The sequence below is a fragment of the Centroberyx gerrardi genome, chromosome 2 (genome assembly GCF_048128805.1).
Source record: "Centroberyx gerrardi isolate f3 chromosome 2, fCenGer3.hap1.cur.20231027, whole genome shotgun sequence".
NCBI classification, from domain to species: Eukaryota; Metazoa; Chordata; class Actinopteri; order Beryciformes; family Berycidae; genus Centroberyx; species Centroberyx gerrardi.
Genome location: NC_135998.1, coordinates 18,497,638 through 18,524,657, shown reverse-complemented (window position 1 = coordinate 18,524,657; position 27,020 = coordinate 18,497,638). Strand labels below are relative to the sequence as shown.

The 27,020-nt window shown below is 41.6% G+C and overlaps 2 protein-coding genes across 2 annotated transcripts in view; one reads left to right on the top strand and one right to left on the bottom strand.

The window, feature by feature from the left end:
- astn2 (astrotactin 2) overlaps nt 1–27,020 on the top strand; it is a 441,429-nt gene that overhangs the window by 342,976 nt on the left and 71,433 nt on the right. The window contains exons 15-17 of the mRNA XM_078288520.1: nt 7,593–7,717; nt 10,062–10,166; nt 13,790–13,969. Of these exons, the coding sequence (XP_078144646.1) occupies nt 7,593–7,717; nt 10,062–10,166; nt 13,790–13,969 (410 nt within the window). The remainder of the gene's footprint in view (nt 1–7,592; nt 7,718–10,061; nt 10,167–13,789; nt 13,970–27,020) is intronic.
- Nucleotides 18,556–23,057, bottom strand: trim32 (tripartite motif containing 32). The gene is made up of 2 exons (XM_071912649.2): nt 23,025–23,057; nt 18,556–22,010 (listed from the first exon to the last, which is right to left on the bottom strand). The coding sequence occupies exon 2, from the start codon at nt 21,996–21,998 to the stop codon at nt 19,950–19,952; it is 2,049 nt and encodes a 682-aa protein (XP_071768750.2). The 5' UTR covers nt 21,999–22,010; nt 23,025–23,057; the 3' UTR covers nt 18,556–19,949.

Here is a 27,020-nt window from a genome sequence, read left to right as displayed (position 1 = left end):
ATGTATGTATATACTGTATATGTAATCCTGGTCCAAGAGATCTAAAGTGTTTACATTTGCCATTCCTCATGGTCCTCAATTTTTTTATGCTTGGTAGTTTGTGGCAGTCTCCTCTTTCGGGTGGGGTGGTCAAAACAGTCAAACATCATGGAAGGCAAAAGACGAAACACAATGGAGGATGTAAGCGAAACATCAATCTTGTAATAGAAGCCACTATTAAAAAGCTCAGTATACCTATTCTAAAAGCCAAACAGCCTCTGAAAGCTTTTATTCAGAGGAAGGATACTTTCAGTGCCTTGCCAACGGGCTTTGGTAAAAGTGTAATATTTCAATTAGCCCCATTAGTGCATGAAGAGATGGGTCAAGCTAGGCCTGTTGTTATGGTTGAGACTCCCCTCGTGGCACTCATGGAGGACAAAGTGAAAGAGGCGACCAAGTTTGGTATAATGACATTGCAGCTTGGGGTCAGTCGAGAGGACAATATTTTGAAAGAATAAGGATCGCTTTTGTTCCAGAGCCCTGATGCATGGCTGCTAAATGATGAGTGGAGGCAGATGTTACAGCTGTACAGGAGCAGACTGTCTGGTATCGTCATGGATGAGGTCCTCGTTACATATGAATGGTAAATACATATTGTACTGCTAATGTAATGATACAGAGAATTGTTTTGAGGCAATGGAGGAGGTCATATTTGTCAAGCTAACAAAGCTAACTCAAGGTGTAGGCTGTGTATGTTTACATTTTTACTATTTTTACTTATTTTTACTTGAACCCACGTGCGTCAAGCTGTGCTTTTATACGATGTCATGACCTGATTTGGTTAATCAGGGACAACATCATGCCAGGACTGGAATATCCAATCCCCAATTAATTCCTTACACATACCTGCCTCTATATTGCCTTCATATTGTCACAGAAAGCAACTAGATTAACATTTTCTCCAGACAACTTAAATGTTACAAATGGTAGTCATGGTTAATATAAAAAATAATTCAGGGACGTTTCTGGGCTGCCCCACAGGCCGCTTTAAGCCTGTAGTCAGCTGTCCCATTAGTCTATTATTGTTGCAATCGATGCTGAGTCTAGATAATTATTGGGTGAGATGTTGTGGAATAGGTGTAAGCCTAAGTGCAGTGTTAGGGTATTTAAGCTGCAGCATAGTGTAGATGAGTATAGGTGTATCAGTGTTGAGCGTGGGCAAGGATAAGGTGGTTCTAGGATGCCAGAACTTACCATAGAGGCTTCTGGAGGTGTTATGGGCCTATTTATAACATCCAGGCAAGGTTTCTACATAAGCACCCTCCTAAACAGCACAAGGAAGAATCACATCAAATGATGTGTATTGGTACACTGCTAAAAACATCCATCATAACGAGTCATTTAATCTTATTTTTCTTAAAACAACAGAAGAATTCTGCCAATGATTTGAGATAACTCCACTTGTTTCCAATGCAGTTTCACTTGTTTCAGGAATTTTCTAGAAATGAGTGTCAATATCTTGAAACATGTCAGAATAAGGCAAATTACTGCACCACTATCAAGAAAATGACACCTGATTTGACACTTGATTCTACAAAATTTGTGAAACAAGCTGATTTGCATTGGAAACAAGTGAAATTATCTAAACTCACTGGCAGATTTTTTTTCACTTATTTTAAGAAAATTCAGATTTTAGGACTCAATAATAGTCTAAATAACTCGTTAAGATGGAGATTTTTTGCAGTGTAAATATCACTCAATGTCATTCACACACTAACACAGACACAGACAGACAGACAGACACACACACACACACACACACACACACACACACACAAACTTTGCTAAATTGACTTGTTAATAGCCCTCATCTGTCTACCCATTACCAAAGTGACTAAGATATGGGAGGAGAGAGCAGGTGGAGCTGAGAGAGTGAATGAGAGAAGGAACAGGGGAGATAAAGAGCGAATAAAAGAGCATTACCACTGGGGGGAATAGGTTGAGCAAGCAGTGAGCATTTGCATTTGCACGCTATCTTCTGCCTCTCATAGGGCTTCTCTTGCGTTTATTAATAATAATAATAGTAATAATAATAATAGTAATAATAAACTTTATTCATATAGCACCTTTCAGAGCAAATGTTAAAAGATGCTTTACATAGAATAAAATAAAATGAAACAAATAAAAGCAAATTACTGAAATAAAAACAAGCAAATAAAACAACAGAGACAAAATAAAATTAACAGTAAAATGCAAGGCTATAAAAAACTAGTTTTGAGCAGTGTTTTAATAGCATGTAAAGAGGGAACTTGACATATATTGCCTGAGAGGCTGTGCCATAGTATTGGGGCTCTGATTGCAAAGGCTTTATCACCTCTTGAGCCTCGTCATAGAAACAGTTAAAAGAGCTTTGTCAGCTGATCTAAGACTGCGCTCTTGTACATATCAGGGATAAAAGTTTAATGATGTAGGTAGGGTCCAAGCTATTCACAGCTTTAACAGTCATTGGTGTGTGGCTGCAAAAAAGTTTGTATGAAGCATGAGCGTCCGGTATGTTTCAGTAGTCAGAGGGATCTTTAAAGTGTTTGTATGCGTGTTTGTGTTGAAATAGTGATGATAAATACAGAGAGGGGGCAGATAGAGAATGAGAGGAAGAGAAAGAGAGGTGAAGTAAGATACTGTATATACAGTACATTATATATATACTGTATATGCATGAGCTGCTCTTGAATATTCAAATATTCAACCCAAAAAATATCATTTTTTGTACACTGCACTCACTGTGGAGCTTGTGTTGTGTTTGCCGCCGCCCCGCTGCTGCTGCTGTCATTTTGGAGGCCCTCATTCAAATGGGGAGAGTTTGCCACTTGTGGAGTCGAGGAGGATAGGAGGCCTATTTGGCTAGGAGGGAGCCCCATCTCCACTGCACCTAATGAACACACATGGGTGCTGAATGAAACATGAGTAAACATACGACTTTGCAGGCAGTGCCCCTGTAAGTCCAGACTCACAGGTGGTCTGGTGTATGGGAGTTGGTTATGAGTGGTGTGTGTGTGTGTGTGTGTGTGCTTGTGAGAGAGAGACCATTTTTATTTTCATGTGCTTGTGAGTGAATGTGACTCTGTGTAAGCTGCAGTGTATGAAATAATGGGTTGACAAGAGACCAAATTACCTTCTTCAACAAGCCAAGACTCTTACCATGAAGGAGGGAAGTGCTCAATAAGTGAGGGAGCCGTACGGTACGATATTGTTCTGAGCCTCAATTCTTCAAGACTCAATTCAAACTTGGCTTTCATATTTCTATTCTTTCACTCTCCACCAAGATGCAATTGCTTCTCCCGTACACAGTAGTATCCCAGTAGTATCCCGTAGATCCAGTACATATTATGCTTCCAATCTAATTCCTTTTATTTGCACAAAGCTGGGTCCAATCCACGAGTAACCAAGGCTCATAAACCAGTCCTTGGTTTATACCGTACTGTTATGCCTGCAGAAAATAAAAGATTGAGGGAGGAAAAAAATAATACAAGAGAATAAAAGGACTGAATTATTTTGGTGATTATGAAAGCAGCCTAATTTCTCATCAGTATCACGCTGTTATGCTCACTGAATGGAAGTTAAATCGTTGTGAACTGAGTGCCTCAACACTTGACCTCTATAAAGAAGGGCAGATGCCGCAACAATCTGCAAGCAACCTTGGAATTTTTTCCTCTGTGGATAATAGGGGGGAAAAGGTTAAGGACATTTAACAATTTTAGGAGCTCTTCGGGGCCGAGTACACCTGAGGCACTAGTCTTAAAATATTTAGTTTTAACCTCTAGATAGAGTAGACTGTCAATCGTGTTTTTGGGCAAGTTTGTGGTGAGCGACGAGGCACTTCTCACTCTTTTCCATTTACTGATTCTGGAACATGAATCAGTGTTATGAACAAAGTAAATAAAAGACTTAAGAAAGGGAACTCTTAGCAGGGTGTCAAGGACACAGTCCACGTTTAGGTCTGAAAATCCATAAAGCTGCATATCAGCTTGGTCCACACGCCTCCACAGGTTCTCCGAGCCTTAGCGCGAAGCTGGCTGATTTAATTTGGCAATCAATATGTTTTCTGTGAGCACAGGCCATGGTAATCTTTTTACAGCACCTCTTCTCTCCCTCTCTCCCTCTCTCCCTCTCTTCCTCTCATCCTCTGCCCTTGAGTCAATCCTTCCACCCCTCCACTGTAACACTAGGGCTGTGATTGCTTCTAACAGGCTTTGTGGTTAGGGGAAGCGAAGAGAGAGGGAGAAAGAGGGAGAGGATGAAAAATTGATATCAAGAGTGAACTCCCCTCTGTCTCCGTGGCACAAGGTCTGTGCTCTGAGACGTGCTCCCATAAAAGTGGATTATGGGAAATAGGTTGCTGCTGCTTGCCATGCTCCCAGAATGCAGCAACACAAAACAACATCTTTTTTGACAGCAAATGAACCACAGAAGCTACGGTTCAACCACGCACCAATCCAGATAGGTGAGGCATGCACCAAATGAAAATAGGAGCTGGAAATATCTCACCACTTGAAAAAAGCATGAGCAGTGGTTAATCTTATTTATTTTGCAAGTGATTTGTTTACTGTTGCGGCTGTATAAGTTCTGCGATACATCACGCAGGTGTCGAGTAGTTGAAATAGTGGAAAATATATTCAAATTCCAATATGTGTTCGGACACGCCTGAAGGCATTGCAAAACATGTTTGAATATCACACTAGCTCTGTATGCTCTCTACCTTGTTCTTTGTTCCCTCTCACTACAGTATGTGGGTCTTGTCTGGACTTCCTTCACCTTTCCCTCCCACATGCTTCAACTCACTCAGTATCCTCTCTCATCTTCTTTCTGTCTTGCACTTATCTTCTCCAGCAGAGAGAGAAAGAGAAAGATTCCAGGAGGTCTGTACTTATCTTTGCCTGCAGCATTCTGCTCTGCCCTCAAACCGGGGACACTACTGTTTCCTTTATAGGGCAGCCAAGCATCACACACACACACACACACACACACACACACATATTACATTGCCCTTGCGCCCTGGCCAAATTTTACACAGCCAGCCAGGAACTCTCCAATGCTATCATCCATGGATTGTGCAAATTACCATGACGGCAATGTTGGAGAAAATATGTAATCATTTAGGCCACCTTAAGTGAAGAAAGAAATATCTCGATAGGATAGCAGTCTAATAAAAGCAAAAGTCCTCCATTCAAAAGTTGATGTAAGTAAAAGGATTGAAAATGTTGCCATTAATTGTAAGTAAGTATAAGAAAAGTAAAACTTTCTATACCACTTTTCTAAACTATGGTTACAAAGTGCTTCATATACTGGAAAAATAAGAACACATAAAACAGTAAAATCGTAAAATCGTAAAACGTGGGTAGCAAGATAGCAAAAATACAGTAAAATAAAGAAAACATAGTACAAGAAATACATCAGACACAGTCAAAAGCAAGAGAATAAAAATTGGCCTTACTTTTGGAAAATAATTTGATTTTGCTGAAGTTATTCATTTTCAAGTCAGCTTTTCAGGCGTAGAATTTATGTTCTACTTTTCCAAAAACAACCTGTGCATCAACCCATGCAGTTAATAGAAACCTGGGTGGCACTTTACAATGGCCTTTTTCTAGTGTATTAACCTGTGTATTGACCTATGGAAAGGTATTGTAAGCACACAATATTACTGTGTAGGTACCTGATGAAAATCTCCCTGATACATAATGCACTTACAACAGTGTAACAACACAGTGCAACTTCAAAGTGTACAAACATAATATACTAAACTAAATACTTGCAAAAGAGTTCAGCACCTGACACAAGTAGTGCTGAGTTATGTGACATTTTCCACTCTTTTCTTTACTGACCCAGTGCTTCTATTCAATTTTGTTTCCCAAATTATTCTGGTATGTTCAAGTTGTGATACAATTTTGGGCAGTAGCCAACTAATCGATTAATGGTTACATCACCAGATATCTGTTTTGAAACCAAGGTGATTCTTGAGTTTCAGTGGTGAAAGCTTACATCCTGCAGAACATTTTCACGGTCCCGTCTTTGCAATGTTAATATGGACCTTCACACAGGAACAGGATTTGTGGTTGTTGGTGGTTGTTTCAAACACATGTTGAGGAATGTTGCTTGAACATGCCCACAAAAGCATTTTGAGCTCTACCACTAGTGGGCGCTACAAATTCTAAACGTTTATATCATAATTGACTGCATAGATTTTTATTAAATGCTGTACACATATTCTTGGGTCCTGTCCAAGTTGATCCATGAAATTTGGTCAAGTTTGACAAAGTGCAGCTACACCTGATACAACTCCATCTAAGTTTGACAAAAGTCAGCTAAACCTGATACAAGTCCACCTATATCTGACAAAAGACAGCTAAACCTGATACAAGTCCACCTATATCTGACAGAAGACAGCTAAACCTGATACAAGTCCACCTATATCTGACAAAAGACAGCTAAACCTGATACAAGTCCACCTACAATTGGCAAAGTAGATCCACGAATGACAAAGGCGGCTGAGGATGTCCTAAAATGGCCACTGTAAGAGTGGTTCTTGGAGCAGAAGATGTAAGTTCAAGTTCCTGACATGTTGTGATCCTTTTGAGGTTTCATGAACAGTAAAGCAACACTAAATCACATAAAACTCAAAGCGGGTGTTTGACATCAATCAAATAATGTTACCTGATTGGGGTGTGGCCAGAAATTTGAGTTGTGGCCCTAATCCTCTTAAGTAATTAAGCTTTCACTATTGGTAAATATTTACTAATTAAGCATGAGCCATTATAAGAATTTAATTGACTAATGATGTTGTTCTTCTGTTCTCTGATTGCCAGCTACCAAATAGTTCACATACGCATTCCAATTTAAACACATTAACTAATAAAGGGTTAATCAGCATTAGCCTGGTAATGCCTTATTAGTTAGTATTCAGCTTTTGTAGACCCTGAAATTGTGAATAATAAACAGCTTTGGAATTTAAACTCTTTAATAACAAGTAATTTTGTAGACAAACCACCATCATTAGTCACTTTGACAATAGCCCTTTAAAATATTTAAAAGGCCAAAAACACTAAAAACTAGAAGGGCACTCGGAGAGCGCAGACCTCCACCAAGGTTCGTGCTATTATTGCTTGTTCGTGAGTCGGATCCGGATCCGCTCCAAAATGTAATGGGTTCTTCCTTGGCCCATGCTACACCCTTCCACGAAGTTTCATGAAAATCGGGCCAGTAGTTTTTCCGTAATCCTGCTGACAAACAGACAAACAAACAAACGGCACTGAAAACATAACCTCCTTGGCGGAGGTAAATATTGCAAAACCTTCCTTTGATAAGGAATTTATTGAAGACTTTAAATTCCAAAGCGGTGACACAGTCCGAACAAAAACTGTACATGGTGAGCTACACAGAGCGGGTGTTAGTGGGAGGGCTGCCATTCAGAAACCGACGGTATCCAAGGCCAACGCATAAACACGGATAACCTTGTGACAACAGAAGCTATCTTCCAATGTAGTCTGAGAAATTAGATGGTGTCTCATGGTCTTTTTCTTCCTTTTCTCTTCTCTTTTCTTTCTTTCTCTCTCTTCCAGGGACAACAACTTTATAAAGGACTTTCCTCAGCTAGCAGATGGTCTCATGGTCATCCCCTTGCCAGTCGAGGAGCAGTGTCGAGGGGTGCTGTCTGAGCCCCTGCCCAACATGCAGCTCCTCACAGGTGAGTGAGCGAGTGTGTGTGTGTGTGTGTGTTGGGGGCAAGGGTCTGTCTGTCTGTTGGTACATCAGTGTTCGTTACTGTGCAGAGCTATAGACGATGAGTTGATTCATTGCATTTTTCTGAGGCAGCTGCATTATCCCTCTAAACTCCACAATCCTAATCCATTGCTAAATAGCATCTGAACTGACAGCACTGATATACACTGCAGCCAACGCATCTCTCTAAAGAATGGGCAAAAACATGACACCCATGCACAACTTGGCCAAATTCTGTCTGTGAAGAGCTCCAGCGGCATCTCCGCCACAATATTCCACAGTCTATGCCCATTTCATAATTTGTCCAGGTTAGGTGCAGCAAGTCTACATGTGTTCTTGTTGCTGAGGCGTTTCCTATTGAGCGGACCAGTCTATGTACTTCTAGCATCACTGCAGCAAATCCCTGTGTATTCTGTTGTGCCATTGTTACTGACATTCAACTCACAATGGTCACATATACACATATGCATACACACTCACTCACACACACACACACACACACAGACTGGGTCTTTTAAACCCTAACACTCCACCTCACACGTTCCACCCCATCCCATGGGGGACACAGCCACTCAAACATTTGGCTTGAAACCTGCACCTCCACCTCTGCTCCCTAATCCTTCCATTAGCGGAATTGGCTGCAGCATTTGGTCCACATCGACCCCTGAGCTCCTTTTCTGGGGGTCTGCTTTTTCCAGAATCACGCACACACACACACACACACACACACGCACACACACAGACACACACACAATCACACGCTAACATCATTCCACATACATGACTGTCTCGTGTGTAAACCACACCCAACTGTATATATACACACACGCGCACACACACACACACACACACACACACACACACACACACACCAGAGACACTGAATAAGAGCTCCAGTAAGCAGCCATTTAATTGTTTTTGTTCCTCCACCTTTTTATGGCTTGAATTGTTCCACACTGGTATGAAAGTTTGGCAATTGAATTACAGAGAGAGGCGAGATTGCTCTCTCACTTCTAATGTCAGCAATCCAATTGGAGTGCAAGCTGCACCATCCGTCTGTCATTGATCAGAAAGCAGGTGGGATTTGGAGTGTGATAATGAATGATGTTGCAGCAAATAACTGGATAACACATGGTCAGAGTCTGTGTGAGACAATCTTAATGATGGATCTGGGGTAATTTGTCCAAATGAAATGACAAAGAGGGTAATCTTTTTGATTACCTGCTCCTTATGAATCTGTCCACATATAATTTTGGGGGAATAATAGACCTGCCAAAAGAGGTATTTATAACTCTGACTGCCATGTTAATAGCTCTCAATGCTAAACCCATGCAACCTGACAAATAAAAGGTGCTCTACAAGATAAGGGTGGATAACATCTTTGATTTTGAATGTTAAGGTCATTTTCAAGGGGTCAAAATGACAACACAAGGCCTGGGAGAGAGTGTGATGCTACGTTTGATGGAGCCCTACATGGGAAGAGGCAGACATGTAACCACTGACAACTTTTTCACCTCTCTCGCCCTTGCCAATACGCTTCTTGAGAGAAGCACCCGCCTGGTGGGCACTGTGTGACAAAATCAACGGGAACTCCCTCCATCTGTTCATGAGAGACTGGAGCTGTTCAGCACCAAGGTGCTGAAGTCAGAGAAGGACACACTGCCACTGGACACTGTACTAAGGAGAGCCGTTATTCTCAGCACAGAGCAAAAGTCAGTGGAGGTCGGGGAGACGGAGAGAAAGAGAAAGCCCAAGACAGTCACATATTACAATGCCACAAAGGGTGGATGGATGTGCTCGACCTAATGGCCAGGAAGTATTCTGCAAAAGGTGTCAGAGTCTACAGAAGTACACAAGTACACAAAGCAGAGTCTACAGAAGTACACAAGTACACAAAGCAGAGTCTACAGAAGTACACAAGTACACAAAGCAGAGTCTACAGAAGTCTTCAGAAATACTTATATCCACCAACATATCAGATTACAGCCGATTTTGTAATTTTGACCTTTGACCACTTGAAAATGACCTTAAACTTCAAAATCATGATGTTATCCACAATCTTCTTGTAGAGCATGATTTAATTGTCATGTTTAGCATGTGTGACAGGAATTAACTGAACTATCTGAATCACCTTTCTGACATTGGCAGGCCAACTAGAACCAATCACTTCTTTGGTTCTTTATCACCTGATGAGTGCTGTTTCATTTCACTGTTTGTCCTTTGTTTTTAAATACTGTGTCTTTCTTGTACCTTTTTTCTGTCTTTATTTCTCTTTTCTCCTTCTCCTCCTTTTGTTCTTTCTTTCTCAGGGGATGCCCACTTTAATGAAGCCATGGGCTACCCCATGGTGCAACAGTGGAGAGTGCGGAGCAACCTGTACAAAGTCAAACTCAGCTCCATCACCTTATCTGCAGGTAGGAGGTAGCAGAGTTTTCCAGAAATTATCCCATGTATGTTCATGGAAGCTGTGTTTCGCAGTCATGAGCCTGAGGCTGACAATGTCTGAATAATTTGACCTTGTCATTTCTCAACATCACAAAACACCATACAGATATGGATAAGAAATTCTGATCATGTTCAAATAATTTTTGTGTTGCTTTCACTGTCTACTACCAGCCTATATGTACAGTTTTAATGTGCACTCTGCATATGCTGGTCAATTATTTTTATGTGATGCTACTAACTGGTAAATATCATTTCATCAGTAGTTGAACAATTACTGTTTTATTTTTTATTTTTGTTAGTCTCCAAGTTTGATAATATTTTATGGGTAGTAGTAAAGTACAATACCATTAAGGCCCAGTTAGTAAAATTCAGAAACCATTCTGAATTCCCCCAAAACACAACAATAACAGTAATACTACTACTAAAAATAATAATAATAAAGCATAATCACACAAATAAGAAGTTATCAGTTAATAGAAGTTATCAGTTAATAGCTAAAATAGGTTTATAAAAAAATAAGTTTATATTTGTGTCTGTATATATACAGTATATTATTGTGCGTGCTTAGCGCTGTTGCCTCACAGCAAGAAGGTCCCTCTCTGTGTGGAGTTTGCATGTTCTCCCCATGTTTCCATGGGTTACCCACACACAGCACATTTTCCAGTGTTAAGTGCTGATTTTTCATTGACAATTATTTTGAGTTGCCAAGTGTTGATTAGGGAGTTGGGACAGGTACTAAAAACTATCAAAAGTGTTAAATTAACTCTAACTGATGGATGTGAAAGTATATAAACACTGTCAGAAGTTCTCTCCGGACGACGGATTAGTATTAACAGAGGAGCGCTGATGATTGGTAATTCTTACCTCAGCACCCGCCCCAGGAATTTTATCCTGTCTGGAACAAACATGTCAGTGATTTTCTCTGGATCCCCTGATAAAAATGCCAGCTGAAATTACCTACTGTCTTCTGAGTTAACTCTGACATCCCAGAGTCATTTTAATGCTGTCTGGATCGCACTTCTGCTGTTTCATGCAATTACTGACTTGCAGACAAGGCATTTGCATTACAAGGGCCATATAACTACTATGATATGGAGCCACTTGAAGAAGGTTTTGCCTGTATTTTTGTACTGTGGTGATGTGACGTGGGTGGCACCAAACTCTGCTTAAATGCACTATGCATTTTCTTTAATTGCTTATTTCATATTCTATTTGTCTTTTTTCCCTGCTGAATTCTATTACTTTTGCTGCTACAATGATCTGATTGCAAAGGCTCACTTTTTATCTGTAAAGTTGCACTAGACAGCTTTGCACGTTAGCAGCTACAAATGGCAGTGAGAGGCAACTGTTCAAACTTCAACACCCATAAACCATGTGACGTAACTGTACAGAGCATGCTTATGTTTACCAATCCAGCTCGTCTGTGATCACTTTATACCAAAGAAAAGGACAAGACAGGCAAAATATCGAACATTGGTAGGGCAAACTTTCTCTGGATAGAGCGCACTTTAGGAGATTGTATTTCACTCTTAAGTTTTAAATTGTCACTTACTCTGGGTCCTCTGGGTCAGAAGTGTGCATACCCGATACCTGAATTTCATTTGGGCAAACTGAGTGAATCTACAGGGTCTCAATTAGGGGGGGATGGGATTTTGTTCTCTACTGTAGCCCCACTTTGTGATTTAGATGGGTGTATTTTTACATAAAAATATTGCAGTAGTGCCAGTAGTGTAGCTTCAATCTAAACTTTGGAACAGTAAAAAGCTGCAATTCTACAAGAGCTTTGGAGAATTAAGACTACACTTAACAAGGAGTTAAAAACTCATATATAAACTGATGCCAAAACATTAATTGCTTTAAAAGTAATTAATAAAAACAGATCGAATCAACAAGAAGCCAATGAAAGTTATCGGAAATGGGATGCATGTATGTATGATATCTCTGTTCTGGTAAAAATCCACATGGCAGGATTATGAAAGGTTTCAGTTGAGAAAGAACCATTGGGTTCAGGCAATAATACAGACGGTTATTACAGTCCATACATTATGAAATAAAGGCAGGAATAACTTTCTCAATGTCAGACGTTACCTAATTTTGAGAGATTTCCCGCTAGTACATAAATTGAACAGCTCTTGGACCTGATTCTCTAATTCAGACCAGAATTAAAAATGATTCCCAAATTTCTGGACCCTTGTTTGATATTACTTGCCAGGTTTCCAAAATGTTAAGAATTTTAAAAACTGCTTTAAGTATAATAACCTCAGATTAATCATCGTTCAACACACAAGGCAGTGTTAACATTTATGACAATACATTTTAACACACCATATATTGTTATTAACATATCTTGTGTTGAAAAATAACACAAAGAAGACACACAGATATGTTAAAAATGGCACAGCCTGCAGTAGCATTGTCTAGGTGAACTTAAAAATATTAAATATCACCTATTTTAAAATAATGCTTGTCCAGATGGGGTGGTGCTCTGGCACCATTAGCGGCCATCTGCCACTGCTGGGTTACTAGCTTGATGGTCTAGTTGTCCACTATGACAGAGCATTTTGTGAGGATCTTTTGGAGCAGCTAACACAATTTCTTTACTTGTGTGATGTTATGGATGTTATGCAGCTCGCTAGGAAACAGTTTGTTTTGCTACAACCTCTGCGTGAGTCTCAGTGTGAGCAGCTGTAGGGACATCTGTAGGGAAGGGTGAGTTGGGAAACACTGACTTTGATACATGCAGCAGTGTGAGCTGCAGCTGCACAGGGTGAAATGGGGTAAAATGAGATTTTGTAGTGGGAGCTGTCCTCTGTTAAAAGGATGTGCTGACTGACTCGCGATAGGACTCATGCAAGGGACCTGGCATCATTGGAAACTCTGAATAGTAAGGGATCCCTAATTGCTCTGAAAGTTGGGTGGAGAAAAACCTTAAATCTCTGGATCTGCGGTGGCGGGACCTGGAAACTCTGGAACTGGTGTGAGGGTGGGGCCTAATATTTCTGGAAATTTGGTGGAAGAATCTGACAACTCTGGATATAGGTCGGGTGAGAGACCTGGCATCTCTGGAAATAGGGTGTAGGAGGGACCTGACATCTCTGGAAATTGGGTGGAGGAATGTGAGAACTCTGAATATGGGGAGGAGGAGGGATCTGCCTTCTCTGAAGAAAAGGAGGAGGGGAGCCCTGACATCTCTGGGAGGAGAGTGGAGGGAACTCTAGGCATTTTGTTTCTCTGATCTCTGTGTATGAGATGCAAAAAATGCTACTAACGTCTTTTGGAGAGATCTGTCGTAGGGCCTTGCAAGTCCTGGCATCTCTAAAATAAAATATAATAGGCCTAATATACAGTACAATATGGAAGTGCGGGCCGGCAACAGGCTCAAAATCTACTGACCAATCGTGGGGCTCTTGTCTATCAATCTCCTTTTATTTACTGGAAAAGTGTGACCTATTTTCAGATCTTGATTTTAATATCAATCGTACATTCACAACAACACATTTACACCACAAGCCTGAACTTAATGTCCAACCAATCCTTCCCCTCCTTTTGGATACAAAATCGCTATTCTCCCATCTCCTTCTTGACCTGGTAGGCTTTTCCAAGGTGCTGAAGACATTGTCAGCGGAGAGCACACGGGAGGAGCTGCTGGCCTTCCTCCAGCAATACGGCAGCCACTACGTGTCTGAGGCCCTGTATGGTTCCGAGCTCAGCTGCAACATCTACTTCCCCAGCAAGAAGGCCCAGCAGCAGCTCTGGCTGCAGTACCAGAAAGGTGAGCGAGCCGGCAGGCAGGAACGAAGGCCAAAAATGCACAGGGGGTGAATTCTAGAGGGATGAAGGGAAATGAAATGACATCCCCTTGTTAAAACACAGACTATCTATTGATTTTAGGGGGAATTTGAGAAAGAGAAACAGATTTACTTACCTACCATCTCCCATGTTAAATTTTAAAAAATCTCAAAAGGTAAGTGGGTAGGCAGGAGAAAAGGCCAAAATGCACAGGGCATGTTTTGAGAAGGGGTAAAGGAGTGGTGACATCAGGTGTGATGGGCCCTGCATCAAAGCTTTACCAGCACACCATTACCCTTTATAAATCTAATCAAGTAATTTACCACAAATGCAAAGGGGACTTAAGCAGAGGGAGATTTGCTACAATTTAACAAGGGGGATGATGGGGAGGCTTTTTCCTTTACATTTCCCTGAATTATAAAAAAAACGATAGGGTACATTTAATGATTTCTAACGGGGATACAGTCCCTCCTTCATCCTCCCGCAATTCACCTCCTGGTTAAAAGGCAGCATAAGTAACATGAATTTAATTATAATATGACAAGATGACTTAACAGGATCCTAAAAGCATCTAGCATTGTTCCCTTTTAACAGTAGTTCTCAATCCTGGACTCAAGAGCCCTGCTGGTTTTCATTCCAGCTGTCTGATCAGGGACTGATCTACACCTGGGATTCAAAGTGAATGTAATTAATTAACCACCTAGCAGGATAGAAAACCAGCAGTACTGTAGGTCCTGAGGACCAGGATTGAGAACCACTGCCTTAAAAGGTGTGAGAAATCTGTTCTTAATGCCAACATGCTTTTTAGCAGGGATAGGCAACCATGTGCCATGGGAGCTGAGAGTCTGCAGGTTTTCATTCCAGCCAAACACTACAACAGGTGATTTTGCTGATTAGCACAACTTCAACCAGAGAGGAGGGACTAATCCGTGACATCACCTGCTGTAGTCTGTGGTTGGAATGAAAACCTGCACTCTTGGCACCCCGCAGCACATGGTTGCCTATTCTCGCTTTATGGAGACCCAGTCTAGCTTAGTGCCAGCCAAGAAAAGAAAACTAATACTATACTATTATTAATAATATTAATAATAGTATGATAATAATAATAGTTTTGATACAGCATAAAGAGGACAAGCTCATAAGACATTTGCAAGATACGATTGCTAGTCATTCTAAGTGTTGACAGTTGAGGCACTACAGACAGCAGAAAGTAAAACTTCATAATCAGTATTACAATATTAAATTTTTCTTTCTGTTGGCAATCATACAAATAGGAAAAGAGAGTGGGTATTTGCTTAGAGCCATGCCGTTGACACATTCACAAAGACAAACTGTTTTGGAAGGACTAAGGCTGTCAGGTTTGGTCAGAATGAAAAGAACGCTTTGATTTTCCACCAAGAGAATGGGCTCAAAGTCTGCTGTGTAAACATAATATATTCAAAAAGAAAAACACATGACCTCAATCATTCCTGACACCATTGCTCTATTTGATGTTTTATGGTGCAGTGAAAAAGGTTTTCCCTCCTTAATGTGGCCTCCTTCAAAGGCCTTTGGAGCATTGACCTGCTTGGCACCACTGAGGACACACAGATTGTACTATGAATCATAAATATGTTGAAATGGCTCTCTACAGCCAAACATTTATGGTGACAAGCCAATGGTTTGCTTTCACTGTAAATCATAAACAAAAAACCTAAATATGTGTATACATATATTGAATGGAACTATTTAATGGAATATGTTGGATAAAATGGTATAAAGAAAAAGTACAACAGATATAGTTTGATATTTCATCAATGTTTATTGCACTCAATTATCAACAATACAAACATAAATTTGAGACTACACAGAGACGCCTCTAAAGTGATTAACATATTGTAAAATTCACAGCCTCCAAAGGACTTTACACCTGGGAGTTTGGTTCTGCACACGAACATAAGGACATATTGCAATACCACAATCCAGTAGTATAAATCCATGAACTCTGAAGAAGTAGGCAAGAAAGTAACCCCATCCTCCACCCACAAGATATTTTTCATGATAAAACCAGATAATGTGAGAAACACTCTCTGATGTTCAGCACAGTGATACAAGGACACTTGATTTTTCTAGCAGTTTTTGCTTTTTTCTGTCAATGAAACAAGTTTAGAATAATATGTGCATTGATACTCTGCAAGGTCTACTCTTAGTGACTTGAATAAAGTATAACTAAGTATATCTTAATGACAAGGTTGGCATGCAGATGAGATATTTTGTGACTATATCCTGAATTGAAATCCTTTGGTGGTGTGACAAAACATGGCTTAACAACAAAACAGATACATCATGTGAATATAAAAAAACAAGGAAATGACTACTGTGACAGACTTCACCTGATACTTAAATTGAATTGTATTTGTTTTGTCTTTTTTCCTTATTTAGAAATATAAAAGAAAATGCATACAACTTATTGTTTACAATACAGCTTGATTCTCAGATATGTATTTGGATGTTTAACTGGGCTCCAGGTGCAGATTTAAGGTCAGCAATGTGAATTCACCTTTCATCATTACCGTTGAAACTGAGTAACTATGTTATATGCACTTGGGAGCGAGTTCAACCTGGATTAGAGGATACTTAATGCCTCAGAGAAAGCATATTTACTATTTTTAAATTAATCTCATCAATCATTTCCGAGTTTAAAACACAGCACCTGAAATAGGCTATATTAATGCAAATTCAGCACCTGTGTTAGACAGATCTAGGCTATGTAGTACTTTATTGATAGCAGGGTTTCAATGATAAACTCAATTCCCACTATGTAGGCCACTAGTTATTTTGATTAAAGGTGACTTCTATTGTTATCATTTTACCTGAAAGTGTTTTCTTTCTCGTGCTTCATATAGGCTCAATAATTAATTCAATAAAACTCTTTGTATAAAATATATGTTGCTATAGAACAATTCCACATGTTGATTGACACTTTCTCAGCCAAACACTGTACATTACTGCTGTCTTTAGCATACCTACCAACCCTGGACAACTTTTTCAAGTGCCCCATTGGCAGTGTAAGCCAAAGACATTAACCAATGTTAATAATACATTTTATTTGGAACACGCTTTTCATTAAAAGCAAATCTGCTACAGGGGAAGAATAAAAAAACCTCACATACACAGACGAGGCAACCATTTTAACCACCAAGAAACAAATCAAGAGAAGACAGCAGAGTGTGTGTGTGTGTTTGTGTGGGCTGGAGGGGGGTAAAGTGTTGAATTAAAACTTGGGGGAGACGGGGAACCATCGTACCAGCGTAATGAAGCCAGGATGGGTGTGATGTGTTGGTGTTTCCACTCTCATCAGAATCCTAGCAGTGCTGTTCTGGACTTGCTGGAGCTTCTGGACACACCTGCCAGGTATCCCAATGAAGAGTATGTTGCCCAGGCTTGAGGGGATAAAGGCATGGACCAACCTCTCTGGAACAAACAACATTAGGGTCGGACAAAGATCATTAATGTTTTTAAAGGGATAGGAGTAGGCTTTGTCCAGGTGCTTAATGTGGTCAGTGAAGGCCAGGTAAGGGCCCAAAGTGATGCCCAGACTGGAGAATGCAGATGAAAAGGGGATGACCAGCAAAAGTGAGATCGATTACAGGTGTGTTGGGCTTAGTGAGGCCTGCCAATTAGGAGAGCCTCAGTTTTGTTAGAGGTTGTGCCTCAACCAGGTGTTTATTTCCTCAAAGCAGTTGTTGAGATGTGATGGGACAGCTGTGGGGCTTGAGGCAGTGGTCATTTGCAGTTGGGTGTACTGGCATAGCAACAGAATGTAATTTCAACCTGACTGATGGCGCAGGGTGGTACATAGGGAATAAAACGAATGGGACCAAGGACTGAACTTTGAGGGGCCCTGCAGGTGACAAGGGACATCTGGGATCTTGCAACCTCTCCGACATCTTAATGAGATGGACTCAGTCCTGCCTGAGAGTTAGGACTGAATCTAGCACAAGATGGAGCGAGAAAGTTCAATGGTGCTGTGGAGGTGTTCAAGTAGGATAGGATGGTCAATGGTGTCGAAAGCAGCGTTCAGGTCAAGGAGGATCGGGAGGGAAGGGGAGCTACAGTCAGCCACCATCAGGATCATCAGTGAAGCAGTTTCAGTGCTGCAGGCTGCAACTGGAAATGTATAAGAAGTTGTTGAGATTGAAATGGTCTTGGAGCTGATCAGCAACCAATCTTTCCAGAACCTTGGACAGGAAGGGGATGTAGAAGAGAGGCCTGAAATTGACCACAACCTCTAGGTCCAGAGCTGTATGAATGAGCGGAACAGCTGAAATGGGATCCAGAGCGCATGTGAAGGATTTCACCTTGCAGATGGGTTTCCTCAACTTGCCTCTTAGTGACTTGAGTGAAGTAGTGGCTGGGACGTCCCTGGCAGAAGGTCGGAGGAAGGACTAGAGAGAGAAGAGGTTCTGCAGATCAGACAGCGGATGTTAGTGACCTTTGCTCTGAAAATGTCACTGAAGCTGTTACATTGCTCCTCTATGGTCTAAACTGGTGACAGAGATTGTGGCTGTTCAGTAGGCATTCAAACATTCAGTAGGCTAGCTAGGCAGTCAAAACTAAATAAATAAAAACAAAAAGAGAAGGTCTATAAATTACACATTGCTTATCAAATTCACTAAAACAGAGCCTCTAACTTCATTCTTTGAGTTCTCAAAATAAATTTCCTGTAAAATGTCAAATTAATAAATAGAAACAGGCTCTGTCTGCATTGATGATATCCAGCTCAACGCTGATTACCTTAACTCAAGTAAAAGGTTTGTTGAATAAATAAAAACAGCTGTAACAAAAAATAAGTAGACTGTAATTAAACAAGGTGTTTCCTGTGTAACTCTTCCAGGCCTGCCCAAGAGCTTTTTCCTGATCACCTAAATAAAAAATGCAAAACATCCCAAACCCCTGCAAATGAAATACACAATACCATCCTATTCTTGCATGATTAAGTTTCTGAATGGGCCCCAAATGCCCCGTCTCATTTCAGTAGCATATATTCTCTAGGAGCTGATTGTGTAGTTCAGCCCCCATTCCTGATTTAAAGATCCAGAAGATAACTTTTAGTAACAATCTACACTAATGTTCTCTGCAACTCACTGAATGTTGATACTTGGTTAGTAATCTCTTATTAGCTAACCGGACAGTAAACTCAGTGGTTTGCCCAATCACAACCATAGAAAACCATCTAGGCTAACTTTTATGCTGCCAGCTGCATTCAGCAACACTAATGTTAGTGTGTGCTACTTCAACCTAACACTAACAAACAGTGATGTGTCAATGATAAAGTGCTTCACAGGCCATAAGCCTCGGTATGCTTTATTTCACATGTAAATAAATGTTCATCTTCAGCTTTTTTTCCTCTCATTTTTACATTGTAAAGTTAAGACAATCGAGGGAAAGCCATGCATTGCACAAACAGTGAGGCTGAATGGTGGGTAAGCAAGCAGAATAGGGGAGGGAGGATGGTTCTTTACTGGGCTGGTATGTGATATTATGAAATTGTAAATCAATCCTTCTTTGTGCCTGGATTGGCTGTTAATTTTATAAGGGGAGTCAAAAACACCAATTAAAGGTTCCTTTGTAAATGTATGTAACAACTTGTTGCATGTTACAATGTTGTCAAGTCTGCTTTTAGTGCTGTTATCCATTAAAATCGGATAAAATCAGACAGGAGGCAGCTTGAATGATATCTCAGCTAAAATCCAATAGGCTTTAAGCTGATCCAAACTGACTGGAAATCAGGGGTAATAATATAAATGAATGTTATTACCTACTGAAAGCTGGAGTGAGAGTTGCTTGGATTGCAGCCATTGATATTAAAGTGATAGATACAACAGTGTTTTTCTACCTTTCTCAAACATCCAAACCAACACATACCTAGTAAACCTCTCACACACTCAAAGACACATGTGCAGATGGACTGGATTGTTCCCCTAGCAGGTTGAAGAGCGCCTCTTCTGGATGTATGAGTAGACTTTGACACAGTGGTCCCAGCAGTCCAACACTAGCAGCTGTCCTTTCTGAGTGATGGCCACTCCCACAGGGCAGGTCAGCCCTTCCTGGATGAGAATTTTGAATCCACCCTCTTTAGGAAACTGGAGGATTTCCTTCCTGCCACTGTCAGTCACCAGCAAGTCCCCATTGGCGTCCACACACATGCCCGTGATACAGCGGAAGTCCTCTGTCTCTGAGAAGAAGTGGCTGAGCTGCTTGCCTAGCTGGCCGTCGGTACCCACCGAGCCGATGGAGAAGCCGCCCTCTAGGTGGGGCTCATTGTGGCGTTTCTCAAAGTTCAGGGCCAGGCCCTGGGTGAAATAGACCGTTCCAGCTGCATCGCATGTCACAAACTTTGGCCGCACAGCAGAACACAGTCGGTTGTAGCTGACCACGCCCACATTGCGGTCCACTGCCAGGCACCACAGCTTGCCACCTTCCACATCTGACACCACAAACTGGCCTGATGGCATGGCGGTGATGCCCCAGGGTTTAATGAGCTGGTTCTTGTGGCAGGCCACACAGTTCCCATCCATGGTGTAGACTTTAACTGAATTGTCGTAGTTGTCGGTGATCCCAATCAAGCCTTGAGGGGTGACGGCAATGGACAAGGGCATGAGGTTGGGCAGGTCAGCCCCAAGGAAGCTCAGGACAAAGTTGTCGATGCTGCTGGCATTGCGGCGGATCTCGCGCTGGAAACCTTTGCGATTAAAGATCTGGATGCGGTAGTTGCCACGGTCAGCCACCAGGACCTCGCCTTGTGGTGTCACGCAGATGCTGACTGGCAAGTTGAACATGCCAGGCAGGTTCCCCTTACAGCCCATCTTCTTCACAAACTGGCAGTGCTGGGTTCCTGCATTTGCCCCAGCCCCTCCAGGTGATGGCTCCCCTCCATCCACAGACTTTGACTTAAAGCTGCCTGGCGAGGCACATACCGCCTCCTCTACAGCCGCAATCATGTCAATGTCTCGGTAAAGATCCATCGGAGCCCCTATTGCCCCACCTTCTGCCCCAGCTACTTCCCCTACAACACCCTCAAGTGCGAGCTCCAACCCACTCTCCTCATCATCTGTATTGACAGTACAAGTGTTGGTGGTGAGCTGGCCCACCTCTATAGCTTTGGGGTGCTCTGTCCTGACCAGCTCTGGCTCTTGGAGGCTAAATGTGATGGGCAAGCTGCTCCTCAGGTCCAGCTCCTCATCATCATTGCCCCCGCCGTCATCCTTCAGCAGGGCGATATCACTCTGTTTCACCCGCATTGTCAGGTAGTCGCAGCGTGACACCACCTGTACCTCTGCAATGTTAAGGAGATATGTCTGCTCCTCCAGGATCTGTCCATTGAGCTTTTCCACTTCTGACATGGAGGCAGCGAATGTCCTTCGAGAACGACTGAGCTCCTCTTGAAGACGTAGCTCAGCTGTGGCATAGTCCTGCTGCACTGCCCTGTACTTAAGTCTCAAGGACTTGGAAATGCTGTCAATAGCTGTCTTTTTCTTCTGAATTTGGCCCATAGCCTCACGCAGAGCAGCCAGCTTGCCACCCAGTTCTTTGCGGCGCTGTTCAGCAGCCACCCTAATTGGCTGGACTGAATGGCCTTGGTGCAGGTGACCCTCCGCTTTACAGAGGTCACAGAGGACTGAGACACAATCATGGCAGTACTGGCGTGGGAGGCGGTTGCAGCAGGATTTGCACATGAGGGCAGCAGCAGCAGCACTGCAGGAGCTAGTACAGTCCAGGATCTTGAGCACAGTGAGGTTGTCAGCCAGCTGGGATATACTGCTCATTCGAGAGACCCTGCTGCAGAAGGGGCAGCGCACACCATTGATAGTGCTAGCCAGCAGCTTCTCTAGGCACTGCCTGCACACTGTGTGACCACACTGAAGGAGCTTGGGCCTCATCTGGTCCTGGTTGTAGGTCTCCAGGCAGATAGGGCATTCAAGAACCTCCCGCAGTAGATCCGGGTCCAGAGGGGGGGGTGCAGCTGCCATTATGGTTCTTGCCTTGGAGTGGGAAAGAAAGAAGAAAATAAAAAAGGAATCATGTGTCATGTGATATTTTAACATTGTATGTGAAATTTCACTGATGCAGGCAAAACAGTTGCTGAAACGTCCTCATGTCCACCTGTTATTTATGTGTGAATATTGTGTTCAATTAGTGATGCTTTCCACTTTAATGTGTGTTTATACTGGCTGTGACATAATATTTTGCAGCAGTGGGAAATGGGCAACCTCAGATTTCACAAGTGCATGAGGAAGACTGCACTGCATTATCTATCTGCCAACTTTGTGGCATTCATTTGATACATTCACTGCCACTGTGTGACTTTAAATGTTTTACACTACCAAACATTGTTGCCTAGTTGATTTACAGCTTGCTTACTGGTTCAAAACCAGTTGAGAGCCCAGCCTTAATTCTAACACAGCAAGCCATCTCCATTTTGTTTCAAAGTTAGCTAGTCGTCTCAACGTAACATCTTAAATATAATATGGGGGGTGAGTCGTTAGAAAGATATCACTGACCGTGACCGACCATTACTGATGCCGATGTGGCCAACAGGAAGTGATATCCGGCTAGGTAATGCTAGCTATACCACTGGCTACATCTGCTTGCTGCAAAAGAAAATAGTGGGTTTCCATAGCTTTAATGTAATATCAGAAATAGGTGGTGAATTAACGAGTTGATATTATGTTAACGCTGAGCTAATGGAAACTTGTTCGTACTGATGTAACTGTCTAATGACAAGCTCATATGTAGCACCATTTCGCTCGCTTGTTGCTGCTAGTTAGGTTAACCTAGTGGACCTGAAAAGGCAACTAGTTAGGTTGTGGACTCCCTAATTTTAACCTACTAGGGAGTCGGAGGCCGCCCCAGACCACAACAACTGCCCCTCGGTACAATGCGGTCATAATATTTTGCCATACGGCGGATTTTGACACACGTGCATTCAAAAACACAACATGAAATGTGGCGTGTCATATTATTATTCTGCTGAAATCCCCGGTTTAAAAGATTACCTTTTCTTCAACGTAGGACGGTTGGAGGTACAGAGGTTTTGATGGGTGTGCTGTGTTGCTGCTACTGTAGCGAGACTGCGGTGTTGACGACGTAACCACTGACACCAGCCAGGCTGTTACGCACGGCTCCGAGCCAGGCGGCTGTTTTCATTGGCTGCTGTGTGCACAGCCAGGCCGGGGTGCTGAAGTGGTCTGAGTGCAGGTAATTATTTCCAGCAGGATATGGGATTTCACTAATATTTGGCTGGTATCATGTGCAGCTTAGCAATTCGTTTTATTTTCCTAATTCCCAACATTCCCTTGTTCGCACAGTATGGGGAATGGGGAAGGGGGCGGGCCACTGAGTCTATCATGGGCAAATTGGCTTTGATTAACTTTTATGCATAGTCAGCCCCTAAGTAACGTTACCTAAGTCATGCAGCTGTCAAGACTGCCCTTTAAACTAAACTACTTTATTCGTGATGATTATTCATGATCCTAAAAACAAGTTGTAGTCATTTGAGAGCTCTGCAATAAGGCCTACTTCAATGTGGTAGTCTATCCTGCAAAAAGAGACATGTAAGATGAATTAACGTGAGCAAACAAGAAAACAGCCCTAATTGGGAAAAACAGAGAGAATTGAGACAGTGCCCAACAGCATTTGAAAACATCCAGGTGTGGTGAAATGTTGCAGTGTAGGAATAAGCCAGTAATTCTAGAAAATGGCCGCTAGATGGCGGAAAACGTCTTTCATATATTATAATTTGTTGTTGTGGAACAATTGCACATGAAGAGTGTGTATAGAGATTGAGACCTCTGAATAGAAACTGTTTTATTTTATTTTCTTTGTTCATGTAATTTCAAAACAAAGAGGTCCTAAAGAAACTTCAGGCTCAGCAGTTTCCTGCAATCATATAACACATTAATTGACAATTTATTCAATTTCTTTGTATTTTATTGCTGAGATAATCAGGCATAATGATCTCCAATTGAAATTAGTTTTTTTGTCTATGAATACAATTAGCCATAGTAGGCTACATTGTAGATGAAGATACACCTTCTTAAGTTTGGCTAGGCCTATTTTATTTATTTTTTTGTTATCAACATCATTTGTTTATCAAACACATGCACGCATACACACACACACATCTTGTATCATCTATCTTGTTATACCAATATCATGTGTTTTCATAATGTAGCTCCAGAATAGCAGAAGCCATTTTAAAAAGTTAAAACATCTCTCCCCTTTCATTTTGCTCTTTGCTTGCATTTTCCTTTCAGTATGCATTTCTGTCACTGACAAAAAAAAGGTAAAAATCAATAGACTGTGTAAAATTAATAGGCAATGTGATCTGGATATCTGCCTAACAGGGGCCTGTTAAAGCGGGGGGCCTGATAGTACGTCTAGCACTTGCAGAACACAGCCATTTTTATGAAGCAATAACAACAATGCCAACACTAACAAAATCTAACAACATCTGTATGAAATTACCTTGGAAGATATCTGACACTTTTGCTGTTGTTGCCCGGGCAACGTCAGCCTGGCCAGAGGGGATGGTGTCCCTGATGAGTAATTATACTGCAACCAGTCCACAAAGACATTTTAATTAACAAAGGCAGTGCAAGATCAATGGTTGGGAAATTCACCCCATTTATCTCTTCACTGTGTTTAGTGACCGGACAGTGTTGCATTAGCAATACATTCACTCCATAAAGCAGAGAGCCATCAGTTGGCTTGTGAAGCGGCAAAATGGTGGCCCACTCATTTAATTCCAGACACACAGAAGTGTGGTCACAACTTAACGTGTGTTACCTTGTGATTGGGTGTCAGCTTTAGTCAAATTTCAATGAAACTTTACATAGGAAAAACACAAGGGCAGCTATACTCCAACCTCAAACCCGCAGACACCTTTTAGTTCCTCCACAAATACTTGAAGGAGCCAAGTCTTTTATCAAATGCCATTGTTTACATAGATGGGAAGCTGCAGTCTGGGGTGAAATGGATCGGAGGGGGTGAGAGGGAGCGAGACTGGCTAGCCGCAGCCAACCTGAGCTAATCACAGAGCTTTATTGTGAGGGCTGGGTGACGACAGCTCCTTTCTGTGTCTGTGTTGCCTCAAGAAGTGCGTGTAATTGGGCTCTTAGGGCCACCCCTTGAGCCTGTTTACATAGCATGTGAAGTTACCCCCCCCCCACCCCTTCAACGTCTCACACACACACTCACAGACACTCAGACACACAGACATACACACACATGCACACATACATATATGTATGCATGTACATACTTGACTCTTCTCTCTCCCTCTCCCTCTCTCTCTCTCGCTCTCTCTCTCTCTGTGTCTCTCTCTCTCTCTCACACACACATACACCAATTTCAATTTTTTCTCTAGCAGTCAATTCCTGCTGCAGCTGGCTTATTTAGTCTGGCCTATTGTCTTTATACCCTTCTTCTACCTTAATTTCAAATTTTGTCTTCTTATAATATTACATTTGTAGCCAATAGTATGCTGTGTACTTTTAACAGTGACTGTCATTTTGCGTTGCTGTTTTTACCCTTGATGGGTCAGATAACTAAAAGAACACAAAGAAAGTCATATTCACTTTCTCCTGTAAGACTGATGCTGAGGAACTGGAATTGAGACAGGAGTGCCATAACTTTAGTTTTAAGTCCTAATCTATTTTCATCCATTTCATATTTTCACCATTTTCAGGCTTAATCTGGGATACGTTTAGCACATAGGTCACGCTCCTGACTTCTTAAAGAAGAATTTCTTAGAGAAATAAATATTTTAGCAACTCTGTATTTGTATCATAACTAATAATAGATCTGTTTTACTTACTATTTTACTAACAAACAGAATAAATGAAAGCAAACCTTTTACAGGATTAATTGGATAAATTGGATTAATGTAGAGCTCATGTTTTGTCATCACATGCCATATTCACTGTGTGATGGCCTCTGCCACTTGGTTTGAGATTGAAAACAAATCTCAGATGCATTGTTTTGGCGTTCTTTTCTATGGTTGGGGTATTTTTTGTGTGTAATGGAGTTAGTTTTGTGCATTTTTGGTGTATGTGCAGTGACTTTAGTGTATAATGGAGCCTTTAATCATAAAAACCACTATGATAATCCATTTCTGGGAAAGAGAACCTGGCTGTGAGAACAATTCTTCATGCTATGTTTGTATGGTTGAAATGTTTAACTTCAACTTGCACCATATTAATTGTCTATTCTCCCCCTGTACTTTGCATGATTTTTCTCCTGCAAATAAGATTCATTGGAAACTCTTTCACTGACTAGCCCACCATTTCTCACAGCTGATGGCAGCAAGTAAAGCACATAGCTTGGCCTGTGTTTGTGTTTGAGACGGGTTTGAGGTTTACCTGTCCCATTCCTGTCCTTGGGTTAATTTATTAAAGATCGGTGAAATTAAATGAGTGAAATTATTCACGTAGACACACTCAGACTTTCTCCTTCTCTTCTGCTTCTATCATATACACATACACACATACACACACACACACACACACACACACACACACACACACATACACTATTTGAGTTCATGCACAGTATGTTATCTTTTTTGCCCCAGTGAAATAGTTTGAAGGCTGCTCCGTTTCAATATGATTAAGGGCATTACAGGAAATGAATAATTTGAAATCATTACCCTAAGCTGGTCCCAATTACCCTACCTTGAAGAATGTCATTTGGAAGAGCTTTTTTTCTCCCCCTCTGGCCCTCTTCCTCCTGTAAACTGTAGCCCCAGACCGTGTGACTGGGTTGTGAGTTTCCCTTTCTTTCACTGGGTCTGTGTGTGTGTGTGTGTGTGTGTCTGTCTGTCTGTCTGTCTTGAGCATTGATGTTTATCTGCATGTGCATGAGTAGTCTCTGTGTGCATACATGCATCTGTGCATATGTGAGTGGGAGTGTGTGAACTCAGCTAACACATTTACACATTATTGTGTTTATCAAGTGGTTCCCACCTCTCGTGCTAATGATGTTTTCCGCAT